We start from the raw sequence: 13,597 nt of genomic DNA on the forward strand, positions 1-13,597 counted from the left end.
ATAACTACGAATTCATATCTTTAATATACGATCTTTCAATATAATTAAGTGTGTTGTTCTCGTATTGACGATGTAATGAGAATTTTCACAAAAGTTTTTGCGTCCTTGCAAATGCACTGCTATAGAAGATGTGATATCCCTGTAATCAATCTTGAACTTGGATCAACCCATGGAACCATCAGCTCCCTCCAGCTACACCCATGGTAAATGTTTAGTTTCTTCTAAGAATCACGAAAAATCTGACTCTCCATTACTATTTTCAGAGGTGGGAGGAGGAGGGGAGTGGTGGGAGGGAAAGCTGCAACTCTTCCATTACATTTCAGTAGCCCTCCAGTCAATAGAAAACAAAAATTTGTCAGGGAATTTCTTAAGCTGGAAAATATAATTTTTATGGTTTATGTCCAAATAGATCCATATAAAAACTAGCAATGAGCATAAATTGCAGGTGTGTATACAATGCTTGTCAAAAGCCTTGGTACACTACACTAAGGGTTTTTTTGGGGGGGGGGGGGGAGGGCAATATTTCTGTATCTAATGGTAGGAAACTTTTTCTTCTTCAAAATCTGTCATTGCTGCAGGGTGTGGCAATTTTGCCACAGGGTGTCATTGCCAAGGACTTTTGGCAAGGATTATAGATAAATATAGATGCATATAAAATTTATATTTATTTAAACATTGTAGACAGAATTATAATTAAATGGATCCTTTTCCTGTGGCATCATAATTCAACTTGGAATTTTGACGGACAAGGCATAGTATCAGAACTGTGTATCAATCTTTGTCCAAAACTAATGAAGTTTTAGTTCTATTAAAGCAAGTCAGTCCCAATGCTTATTTGCTGTGAAAACATGTCATATCATGTTTTTTGGTTAATAGGTTGATAAAACGACACCTTGGTGGGCTCTTTCTAACAAACAAAAATTTTATTTCCAAAATCTTCTAACAACAGGGGACTGACCATCTTCTATTTGCTGCTTTCAAGTTTAACCAGTTGCGTAGATAGGGAAATTAGTACAAGGGGTGAGAAATTTGGATTTTCCAACACAAATGTATAAGCATTTTCATTTTTTGCTATATTTGAACATAACAACATTAGATCTGAAATAAAAAATAGATGAGGTCTTATCACTTATTATCATTTATCGCTTTGCCACATGCCCCCACCTGTACCCCTGGTCCCTACATCTATACTTACAACAGACCACAAGCATTAAAAAAAGACCTATTGATACCTTATGTTGAGAAATTTCCCACCAAACCTGAGAAGGGCAATTCCAACAAATGATGCCAATATAGTATTTCCTGCTATTAGTGGAAGTGTATAATAAAAGACAAATTCTATTCAATGCCCTACTTGACAAAATTTCAATTACTCTATCAATCACATTTTGTGGTTGGTTTTATTTGAATTAGCAAATCTCACACAACATTAGCTAAATAAAATGGTATGAAAATGTCTTCAGTCATTTCTTGAATGTCCTTTATCTGGCCCTAATTTGGTCAATGTAAATCATCAGTGTTCACTTGGACCTAATTTGTTTTTAATTAATACTGTTGGTAGTTTTTCTTTGGTAAGAAGCCACACTGAGGGCCAAAATAACTTGGAGCAGCCATAAGCTTGTGTACCAGTATTTTCAACACCCAAACAGCACTACCTTGACTTCCCCTCCCCAAGTAAAATGTTTTGATAGTTTGGCAAATATCATAAATAAGGCACACAAAAGGCATATTTCCTGGTATCATACATCATTTATAGTAAGCCAACATTGTTTTGGGAGGGAAGAAGGATAGCTGAAATTGATCTTGAAAATTTGGGTTAGTGTTCCAAGATATTTGGCACAGTTGTACTCACTTCTGGTAAAATATAGCCTGTAAAGAGACCTTGAAAGCAAGAGCTGCTACACTTAGAAAAAGTTAAAATTAAGCCCAATTTACTGTGATTAATTTGATATTTCATGTTATTTTCCTTTTTTTCCTTGTATGCACCTATAGTACAAAAATGTTTTCATATCTCTGTTTTCATTTTCAATCCGCTTTATTGCCTTTTGTGATATAGATGCATTATTCTTTGCAAATCATACTCATTTGTCTTTAGCAATTTGAATATGGAGTTGATTTAGTGCTTGGGCACTCTTGTATTGAAGTTGAATGGATTATGTTTGTCAAACCTGAAAATCAGCAAAAGCTTCATCCACTTATACAAACAGCAGGGGTATTTCTGTTGTAAAGAGTTCACCCTGCTTCAAGGCAATCAATCCGACTATTTTAGCTTTGCACACTAGAAAGCTTACATAGCAGTTAAACACCTATTGTTATAAAGAAATAGAGATTATGTTTCATCATCATCATCATCGTTTTATTTAAGTCAGGGTTTTTCCCTTTTTCAAGGGGTTACTGACTTTCCTTCCATGACTTGGTCCAACTTGTGTAGTGCAGGACTCTGCTTGTGAAGGCAGTCAAATGCATGATGCTCGTCGCTCGTTAAAGAATTCTGTGTATTGAAGTATTCAAAACAGTAAAACAGTTAAACCCACCTTTCATGCAGAGAATTTTTAAATTACGTTCGTCAAATTATTCAATAAGAAATCTGAATAACTTAGCCCATGTTAGACCTAATCAAACAACTTTAGGATCCAAAAGTATTATGTCAATTGGGCCACAGATTTGGAATGGCCTACCCAACGAGTTGAAATCCGCAGAAAATTTGAAGAGTTTTAAGAATCTAATAAAACAATGGGACGGACCGAATTGCAAATGCAGTGCCTGTCAGGTTCTGCCAGAAAATGCAATGCAAATGTATCCATAATTCCTTTTTATGTACTATCTGGTAGCTATATTCGATTTTGATTAGTTAACATTGTATATTTATGTATATATTGTTAGCTATTGTTTCTTATATCAAATGAAATAAATTTACAACAACAACAACAACTTCTCCACTTCACTTGGTCATTCGCATCCTAAAAAATCATACCAACTTTATGGCACTGCTTTTCCATCATTCCTTTCCAACTCATCTTGGGTCATCCTCTTCCTCTACCACCCTCAACCACAAAATTCCATGCCTGTTTCACACACTCATCATCACTCTTTCTCAAAACATGGCCCAACCATCTCAAACTTCCTTGTCTAACAGTTTCTACAATGGTATCCTTCAATCCTAATCTTTCCATCAACTCTGTTGTGTTTATTCTATCAGCCAGTTTAACACAACACGTCTTTTGAACCGTACATCTTTCTGCTTGTCACATGTTTGTCACAATTTAGTCATTTTTCGTGTGCTGGTGTGCCTGGTTCTTATTTTCATAATTACTTCTCTTTGCATCTGAGCTTGTGGTTGGTTTCTATGGTGTCCTCCTGTTTCTACCCAGCAATTACCTTGTTGGATTTTAATTAGGTTCCACTGCTATGAGCTGAAAGAAGGTTATGCAAGGATGCCCTAGTTCTGAGGATGGCCAATGCATAACTTAACAAGAGTATATATATATAGAGTATAATAGCTTGCCATTCCAACATTATTTTTGGTACCACAACTTTGATGTAATACTTCAGCAAAAAGGTGAGAGCTACAGTCCCGCTGCCCCAGGCTCAGGTGTGCCTGTAGTTTCAGTGCTCCTAGCCAGAGAAAGGTTATCTTGTCAATGCATAACTTGATAACAGTATATAAAGTTAGAGTAATTTACCATTGTGTTTAAACTTTTTTCTTACAAAGCCTACAGACCAAACCATGAATAATTTAACTTGTTTTCTATATCATTCGGACCGGAGGATTAAAGTTAATTAAATCCTTAGTGCTGATGATTTTGTACATTATTTAGACCATCAAAAGTTGTCTGGTCTTTCAAAAAAATTCTTTGTAAAACGTAAAATGTAAAAAGTAAAATGTCTTGTGCATTGTATGTAAACTTTCATGGTTGGGTTATTTTTGTGACTCTTTAACTTTTATTTTCTAAATAAAATGTTTTAGCTCAGCTTACCAATGTCATTATATTAAATTATATTAATTTTTCAGGAAAACTGTGTCCCTTTTTCAGGAAATCTGTGCTTATAAGCATGCTTCAAATAATATAAAGTTTGTGTAGCTTTGACTTTATTACTATGAATGCTTCTGCTGCTCTTCTATCTTTGGGATGGTCATCTCGAAAGTTAGCAATTCTTTTTCTCATTAAGGTACTCTGGGCATGATCAGCCGCCAACTCAAAGACAGGCCCCAAGGCCTGGGTCTAGACCAGCGAGTGGAGTAGACAGGGTGTCCTCCTCCCAGGTTCGTCCAACTGATCGCACTCCAACTCCTGATAGAGCCAGTACTAGACAATCAAGGCAACGCGATGAAGGATCTTCTTCGATTGCAGGAAGTCGATTGTTGAGCTCTGACGAAAAGCCAGACTTGAGGGAAGTTGATGTAAGTGTTTTGTTTATTTCCGTAACTATATGACTGCAATTTAGGAGAAAGCTGATGAGGCAAACCCCTATTAAACACATGCCAGAACATGCAATCCAATATGTAACCCTACCTGTGCACTTTTATTGCAGAGATATCCACAGCTAATTGGGGGGAGGGGTTGCAAAAGCTGTAGATTTTGTTGGGAAAAGCTTCAGGAAATGATTTTAGCGCCACTTAACGTTTTTTTGTAATTTTTTGATTTATGAGTTTTGTCTCTGTATAGTTTTTTGTTGAATTTTTTCCGAATTTGGCCAGATGAATATTTTTTTCATTTATAATACATACTAAGGTCTTGTTTAGCAACAGTATCTTGTAATTGAGGTCTAATTGAGCAATAACTTCTATCCTTTTATTTTTACGTTAGCAAAGAGTTTTTAAAGTTACTTCGATAAAAAATGCCCTTTAATAGTACAATCACCTGCAATATTGTCTAATTTCAGAACCGTCAAATTTTCTTTCATTAATTAGGAATGTTCGAATAGTTCTTCAGATGTTTTGCATAGAACTTTATGTATGAATCCGACAACCTGCTATTTATATCTGAAGCATTGAGAGAAAAGCTTAGAGTTATTGCATTTCAGCTCAAAAGAGAAGTGCCGACTTTCAAGAGCTGCTAATGTTTGTTATGTATATTTTGAAGAACAAAGTTTGTTAAACTGGCAGCTTGTGGCAGAAGGACGAGTGTTATAGCGAGCTTATTAATCAAGCTGAAATTACCTTGTTTCTTGACATGAAAACTAAGTTGGTTTAGAAGTTGAAAAAGTTATCATGTGGAGAGAATTTTCTGGTCAAGACAAGAGATAATTTGCACAACATGGAAGACTGTCTGTCGTCTAAGTCAGGAAGACTGTGTCTCTCATCTAGGCCAATGATATCATCATAACAATGGTCCTAGGCCACTTGATATGCAAAACCAAATCAAATTGACATTGAATGAATTTGCAAAGGTGCTCCTATGTTATTTTTATGAAAAGATTGAAACAGAGCAGGTAGTTTGAAGTCGTATTTCAGACAATGGCCTATACATTGTAGCAATTTAACGGATGTCTAACAGTCAGTCACTTTTAACAACGACTGCATTTTGACACAAGAGATCATAATCTTACTGGAACGGCTTACCTCTTGTATATGGATTCGGATTTCAAAAATGGCTCAGTGCAATAGTATTACCTTTTGAGCATTTACACTTTCGGATTCTCTCAATGGGGAATCTTTTCAGTGTTTCTAAGGCATTGGAAATTACTGGTTTTCATGATGTCACGGTGGAAGAAGATCCAGACAAAGCCTTGCAATTGCAAATATCGCGAGAAAATATCGAGATGGGAAATTTCAAGGTAAACGGGATATTTGTAAGCTGTTACAATTGTTATTGCTATTGTGAATGTGATGGAATTTTACGGACGAGATAAAGCTGAAAGATTTGGAAATTGTTCTTTAGAAAAGTCAAGGCTAGTAGAATGTTTCCCTTGCAAGGAATTTATAGTCTTCCACTAAGAGAAAATGTCTGCTTCTAGTTGACACGCTTGAATGAGAGAAGGATACATGAATCAAAGAATTATAAACCATTTTGTTTTCAACCAGCGGGGTATTTTTTTAGTTTGTACATTTTGCATTCTTTGCCCTTGATAAACCTTCCACTGCATCAATTTAGCGTCTAGGCGTTGGTTGCATAATTATGTTTTGCAGATAAGATACAGCATAAGGAGTGCTTTGGACTAGAAACAATTAAGACTACTTGAGTTTTAGCTACATCTGCTGATAACTTCATAGCCCATAGTTTTTGCATCGCTAGCATCGCTGCAGGGGCATAGCTAGCGGGGGTGTAGGGGGGTGTGACATCCCCTAATTCCTCACGAGTTTGTCGGTAATTCTTCAGTTGATCCCTGGTTTATCGGTAAAATCGTCTTTGGTAGGTGAAATAGCACCTGAATTTCTTTTCATCTATGTCTTTGTCAGTAATTTTTCTACTGTCGGCCCTCCACCCCGTGTCTGGAAGGTCACGCGACGCCACTGCATTTCCAACATTTCAATGAGATTGTCTCTGTACATTTTTTTATCTTGCCTTACCGGCTATACAGTGTAATAATGTATTATGGTTTCTGGATTAAATTGCGTAATCTGTATGTTAAATACACAATGTATGATTCAAAGATACTGGTATGAACTGTCTTCGCAAAGCTGCAAAAGAAACTAGTTGTGTTGTCTTAAATTGGATCGCAATGCGGTTTCTTTGAATTACATCACAAAAAGCCGGTGCTGGGGATCCGAGGGGAGGAATAAACAATAAACGGGGAAGAGATTGACGTAATTGAATTTACAATTACACTGGTCAACGAATTCACCTGAATATTAGGGAGGACTTTCCTTTTGATTATACGAGTTTTTCTATTTCCTCTGAACGTTTATCTGTCTGCCCTATGATTTATTTATGAAGGTATTTCTAGTAGCATTCTTTTAATAACGTCCCCGATCTTTCCTTTGATGCATATCTGCCCTCAGGTATTCACACTTTTTAAATGCTATTGCTAACATTTTTATACCAACAGAAGAAACGAAAATAAGATGATTTTAAAATGACATACCCATTTAGTTTTAAAAAACCGTTTTCACATCAAACTGATTACAGTAAAAAATCGCATTTATTGCATTGTGTTCATTCTACTGAATCCTCGTTTTGAAAACGAAGCCTCATTGCATTACTCAACTGTGCTTCTGAATTTTGTATTTCAGGATATTCAAGCTGACCAACTGTTTTTCAGAGATGGGGTCAAGAGAATCGGTAAATTTTTAGTGAATCCATTATATTGTTTGAATATTCTTTGGCCTTCCTTAGAACCCGTTAGGCAGTGCTCAGAAGTGGTCTGTTCGCATTTTATTTGATTCAAGTAAAGAATATCCCATCGAACCTGTACTACTTAAGTTAAAAGTATTATAATTGCAAGGGCAGCAAGCTCAGTTGACGAGATACCAGCTAAAAACATCATATCTTCACCACATGCATATACAACTGCTCTTTAGCATAGCTGTTGGATCCGATGAGGGCCACGTACAAGAAACAAAGGAATCTTGTAGTTTCGAGTTTAGCAATGCTATCTTCGTCCATATCACCGATTCTAATTTTCACCCTCCCCTAGTGATGTACAGGACAACGTTTGTCAACTGCATGATTTATTAATGTATGCTAATTATGCTTTCCGTCTAATGATTACCGCCCTTTCTAATTATTACTGTGTATCAGTTTTTATTCTCATAACGAGCAGTATGCATTCACTATCCCATTCTTTATTCGTACAAAACAAATGCTTTTTACCTGTTACAGTTGATCGATGACTTGGTGTAATTTTCTATCTGCCTTGGACTATAATTTTGAGGTCCTGTGATTGACTTGGTATTCCTTCGGACAACTTATAAGGATGAAAATTTCGTTCTCCCAGTCAATGAAAGGTACGGCAAGCCACTTTAAGCCTTGCAGGCTATCTTTAGACATGAATCCCGACTCTTCTCTACCCTGCATCCGATGCTGAATTATTGCAAGACGATATATGCACTTACGATAATACCCCATCTTCTGAACGTCACTTCGTTTCATAGATTACGTCTTGGCCTATCAGAAGCTCCCATTGGGAGACCCAAACAGAGTCAAAGGGGAGGAGAGAAGAAAGGAGTTCGAGAAGAATCTCAAGAGAGCTGGACTTGAGTTAGAATATGAGGATAACACGGTATGGTGTTTGGTTAATTCACTTCCTGTTTGCTAAAATTACAGCGCAGGTTGTCTTAAAGATATTTCCCTTATGTTTGTTTGTTAGCTCAGTTTTATCTCATGTTAATTACAAAGAAGAAAATTGGCTTTGTTTTTCTTGATTTCTTTAAAACGAGTTCAGCTGCTAACGTTTTTTGTCCTAAAATTTTCTCATTTCTTCCCTCAAAATTATCTACATCCCCCCCCCTTGTATTTTTTCAAGAGGACGTTTTTTATTAGGATTCAGTTCAACCTGTAGTCATACGAACATGACATCACGTTTTATTGACATAATTAAAATCTCACGTCCTTGTTTAAAAAACATCTTCTATGTAAGTCCATGATGTAAACTGTCAGGTGAAGATGATTTATCGATTGTGAATTTTTAATGAAGTTTAAACCCATTGTTTTCTAGGCTTCCTCAGATGGCATGACGTATTTTGTCAAAGTGCATGCCCCAATGGCTTCTTTATACAAAGGGGCAGAATTGATGCACATGAAGATGCCAATCAAGGTTATTCTTATTAAATATAAACATATATAAATATACTATAGATAAGTGAGAATTCAAGAAGAACAGAAAGAAATCAATTCCAAGACACCGAGTCATTTTAAGGAATTGCTCTAAAGCCCGAATTTTTAGCGATCTAGGGACGGAAAAATTCAGGATTAGGGCCATAGCCTACATGAATCAGTTTACGTTTTAAGTTTGTTTTATGTCTTTTCAGTCGCTTTGATTCAACTGAGGCCATAATCAGTACCCACATATATTTTTTTAGAATTACAGCCAGTAACTTGAGGTCAGTCTGGCTGTCCTTAGTGATACTAAAACTTATAAAATGTGTTGCTGCTAAATTGTTCGTAATTTGTTTTGGTATAAGTTAAAGAAATTTAAATACAAGACATTATTTTACTGCAGAAAAATATTGAATGTGTATAATGCAGGCGTTTTTTTAAAAACATTCGCAAAAGATATACTCTTTCTTAATAGCATGGTTCTTAAAATGTTTTGACTTTCTTAGATTTACCTCAGCTTGCTCATAGTTTTCCACCAATTCTGAGGCTCTTCTTCTCATAAAAACGCTCTTATAAAATAGTTCTGGTAATAAAAAGTAGTACAATCTACTGCTCACACTTGGGCCTGTCACAGTTTATCTAGGGTATAACCTCTAGAGTATATCTAGGGCAAACGTGATGCACCTAGGGTATAGACGTTTGTAACATATACAAATACACATCGCTAGGGTATCAACGACATACTAGAGTGATCTAGTCCTCACAAGGTTCTCAGGCAAAGCATTCCAGTCGCTTTCTTCATCAAGCCTTCACAGTCTGTTTATCTTTTGCGACTCTACGTCTTTGGTAGCAGACCTTTTTCAAAGGCCTCTTTTTATGAAATATCTCTTTTTTGTAGAAAAATGATTTAATTGCTGAAACATTTGCTGACGAGGTTTACAAAAAGATCTGTTGTTGCAAAAATCCGTTTGCCTTGGCTTCAGATGACATTCCGGAGGAAGAGAATTATTTCACATGTCCTTTCCATCGCAGCAAGATGGAAGAGTAAGTTTTAGTTTCCAGTCAAAGGCTTACCAATACTTTCTCTTATAAGTACCCCATACCCTGGGTAAGTTGGCAATTTTGCCTCGGTCTTAAAGGATAAACGATTTCAGACGTAAGATCTACCAAAAGTCCGTAAGATTTGCTTTATAAAATCTGAATTAAGGCTTTGCCAACCTGATAATTGGAAACTTAATAAATTTTCCTACTTTGAAGAGATACTGCAATGCTGTCGCATTACTCGAGTGCAGTATTGTATTGCCGTGATTCCATACATAAAAGCACGTCCTGTACCAGGGGATAACCAAGTCTATCCAACAACCTTCTTAAATCCTCTAAACTAGGGGATGTGCACGTATCTGTTTTATGTTCCTTCTAATATGACAGTAACTGATTCCTGCTAGATCATGAATTGATTTTTTAAACAAAGAAGATGTTTCATGACAGAAATATTAACTGTTATTTTAGCTAATAATTTTTTGCTTTACTCGTGTAATAAATACAGTTAAAAATTTGATTATGACCAAGTCAATATTCTGCCCTAATTAAAGTAATTTTGTGTCTATATTAGGGTCCCCTTATTCATCTTATTCTTATGTATATGTGTATTTTGTCTGATTTGTCTGAGTGACTGATTTTTGTTTTCAGGTTCCATGGCCACGCCAGCCCTGACTTCTTCACCAATGCGCAAAGGAGCATAATTGTAGGTCCACATTAGATGCTTGCATTTCTCTGTTCTTGTGGAATTTAGCCTTATTAACTCTGTCATTTAGACCAAGTGGTTTTATAGCAAGCATGATGCCATGAATGCTGATATAGTTGTTTCAATGATAGTCCTAGCTTAGTAGCAGATACAGGCCTAAGTTATAAAGTAGTTCTTTGTCCATTCCTCGAAACTTCTTGATTTCCCATTTCCAGGTTTCTTGTCCTTCAACCTGTCATCATTCTAGATTACTTTTTGTTAAATGATTTAGCCAAGGAAATTGTTCGTATTTATCTTCATTTATTACTCATCTAACTATATATTATTATTAGTTTGTTAGTTATTTTTCTTTGTTGAGCTCAAAAAAGTCTTAACATACATATTTAGTCTTTTCTCCGTTAAGGTAATTTAGAGAAAACCCCAAACTATTAGTTCAATGTTTGTCTTATTCATTTAGGTTCACAGATACCTGATGAAATGCAAATATGGAATAGACAAGCTGCATCTAGGTGAATTTTCACATTCAAAAACTTCTAAGTATAATTGTATTAAACCTCTTGAAAAGACAAGCTGCATCTAGGTGAATTTTCACATTCAAAAACTTCTAAGTATAATTGTATCAAACCTCTTGAAAAAACTCGAAGTTCCACAAGGACGACGGGGGTAGACCGGTAGACTGCTATGATAATGATCGCTGGCTCAAATCAGGTCGAAACATTGATTTAGGTATCATATCCACCTTTAAATTGATAAGAGTCTGACAGCAACATTTGAGTGACTTAAAGTGGTTCAAGACAGCTGTTCTATTTAGTAGGTATCCTACGTATTCTTTCTAGCAGGCATACCCCTTGTTCAATGGTTCCATATTGGGCTGGTTTATATATATTCCATGATTATTGAGTGACACAATAATCATAGAAAGATCATTTCATTTATATCATGTTGTGTCTTATCATAACATATATCATTGGTCATGTATCATATATGATATTATATGATATCATATGATATTATATGATATCATATGATATTATATGATATTATGTCATATATTATATTATATCATGTCATATCGGATTATATCATATACGAAGAACCAAAAATGGGCTCATTATTCTATCAATTTTTTTAGGTGTTAATCGTATGGTATCAAAAGGTCACTACACGGCAGCCTATCCCCTTCACGAGGTAAGGTCATCAACTTGATACTCAAATGCAAGGAATATAAGGAATATAAGGAAAAATGCACTACACAAGGAATAATTTTCAAGGATTTAATTCTCCTACTTATAACTTCTTTAGTGTACAGTTCATCACTGATTCAATAGCTCTTTAAATGAAGAAATATTGAAAACTTGTTGGTTTTGTGTAAAATTTGATACTTTCTAGTTGCCATGCATTTGAATCGGCCATCAACCTTGTACAAGTACTTGTATAAAATGTCTTGAACGGTTTGAATAACGTTATTGAATTAGCCTTCTATCTTCTAGGCCAACAGAATTTTATCTCTTAGGCTAACAGAATTGTATTTGACTCTAGAAATTGAGTATCAGTTGATGTGAATTAGAGATGGATGTGATCTATTTCGTCAAGGATTTAAACCTTTACTGTGAATTAGGCGGCATGGATTTACATGTGTTTATTGTAATATTTTTAATAAAAATGCCAATATGTTGTTTATTATCACAGGGAAACCACAAGTTTGAGCATTCATTGCTGACACACAAACCAACTAACGACCGTCAGGTTTGTTCATTAACTGGCTGTTCCTTTAGTTATGACCTGGTTTCTTCTGTCAGAGCAGAATGTTGCTGATTATAATGCCGCGGAACAGACAGTCAGATGTATCCATTATCAAGTTACTCTTTCAGTTAGGCCCAGGTTTCTTCAGTTTCGGATCAGAACCGATTAAAATGCATCCGACCAAGAATTATAAAGATGTTTTTGAATATTACTTCATTTATATTAATATTACTTCATTTAGTTATGCAAAGTTTGTTTAGTTTCGGATCCGAATCGTTACCAACTGCAGGCCAAGCACCGTTAGATTTGTCCATATCAAGTACTTCTATCAGTTAAGGCCAGGTTTTGTCATTTCCGGATCTGGATCGTTCTTTAGCGTTGGATCCGTATGCTGGACCAACCAACGATGCAGCCTAATGCCATCTTTAACCTGACATAAGAATGGTGCGAAGCAGTTTATCATTGCAACGAAGTTCCTATTTGCTTATATTTGGGTTGGCTGTAGTGTATTGTTGGACTCAAGACACAACGTCATTAACGAAAAGTGTAATAAAGTTCCTTGGCCGATGTATAAAGAAATAACGCTTTAAGCAGAACCACAGCCATATTCACTGCCTGTGAAGTATCAATTCTTTGTTTTGACTGGTCAAGTTCTTTCCCCTTTTTATAGGATGTTCATGATCAATTCACCATTGCAAGGTTTTTGCTGTTGATCTTGTTGTTTTATTTAGGCTTTTCATTCTATCTTCAGCTACTGTACTATCACTGGGCTAGATTCACCAGCATCTGTAAAGAGCAACCTCTGGATCTCATCAGGTACTATCAAAGCAAGGTTATCATTGATGTATTGCCATTGAGCCTTCCTTGTATCCCTATGATCTTCATGATGTGGCCGTTTAAGGCAGTATGTCCCGTTGCATTTCGCTGGCCATTTAAATTCCTATTGGTTGGACTACACAATTGACTTATTGTATCCAATCGGCTATTTCACAATGTTGTCTCAATCATAAGCGCGTTGAAAAACCTATTGATAACTCTACATATGAATGTTTTTCATTTTCAATTATGTTTGTACGCAACAGCATTGTTCACTGCTATTGAAATTTGGAAATGGCTTTAGCCATTCTGATTAACCATGATATTGAAAGAAATCTAGTTATGTTGAGCTGTGCTTCAAGTCTGTTTTCTAGCTCCTCTAGTACTTATTATTCTTGTTCGGTAACTTGTATGGCCCAGTCAAGCAACCCATTAAGACAACCCCATCTCAATCCTTTTTCAGGAAATACTTTGGAGAGAAAATTGGTCTGTACTTTTCCTGGCTAGGTAATGTATAGTTCATTTTTATCAATAGTCGTCTTTTCATTGTAGTCAAATTCTGTCGAATCATATAATTTTTAAACGCGATGAAACT

At 35.8% G+C, this 13,597-nt stretch overlaps 1 protein-coding gene across 2 annotated transcripts in view; it reads left to right on the forward strand.

Moving 5' to 3' along the window:
• LOC135695246 (anoctamin-4) overlaps nucleotides 1-13,597 on the forward strand; it is a 29,508-nt gene that overhangs the window by 725 nt on the left and 15,186 nt on the right. Inside the window, exons 2-12 of one of the 2 annotated variants that reach the window (XM_089113371.1) lie at nucleotides 4,171-4,402; nucleotides 7,175-7,223; nucleotides 8,036-8,163; nucleotides 8,599-8,697; nucleotides 9,598-9,743; nucleotides 10,389-10,443; nucleotides 10,901-10,952; nucleotides 11,576-11,631; nucleotides 12,133-12,189; nucleotides 12,938-13,002; nucleotides 13,466-13,509. In XM_089113371.1, the coding sequence (XP_088969497.1) occupies nucleotides 4,171-4,402; nucleotides 7,175-7,223; nucleotides 8,036-8,163; nucleotides 8,599-8,697; nucleotides 9,598-9,743; nucleotides 10,389-10,443; nucleotides 10,901-10,952; nucleotides 11,576-11,631; nucleotides 12,133-12,189; nucleotides 12,938-13,002; nucleotides 13,466-13,509 (983 nt within the window). Of the gene's footprint in view, nucleotides 1-4,170; nucleotides 4,403-4,794; nucleotides 5,779-7,174; nucleotides 7,224-8,035; nucleotides 8,164-8,598; nucleotides 8,698-9,597; nucleotides 9,744-10,388; nucleotides 10,444-10,900; nucleotides 10,953-11,575; nucleotides 11,632-12,132; nucleotides 12,190-12,937; nucleotides 13,003-13,465; nucleotides 13,510-13,597 lie in introns of those variants that run through there. The other variant, XM_089113372.1, reaches the window with a different exon arrangement.

The sequence above is a fragment of the Rhopilema esculentum genome, chromosome 17 (genome assembly GCF_057945365.1).
Source record: "Rhopilema esculentum isolate cy_ngs chromosome 17, ASM5794536v1, whole genome shotgun sequence".
NCBI lineage: Eukaryota > Metazoa > Cnidaria > Scyphozoa > Rhizostomeae > Rhizostomatidae > Rhopilema > Rhopilema esculentum.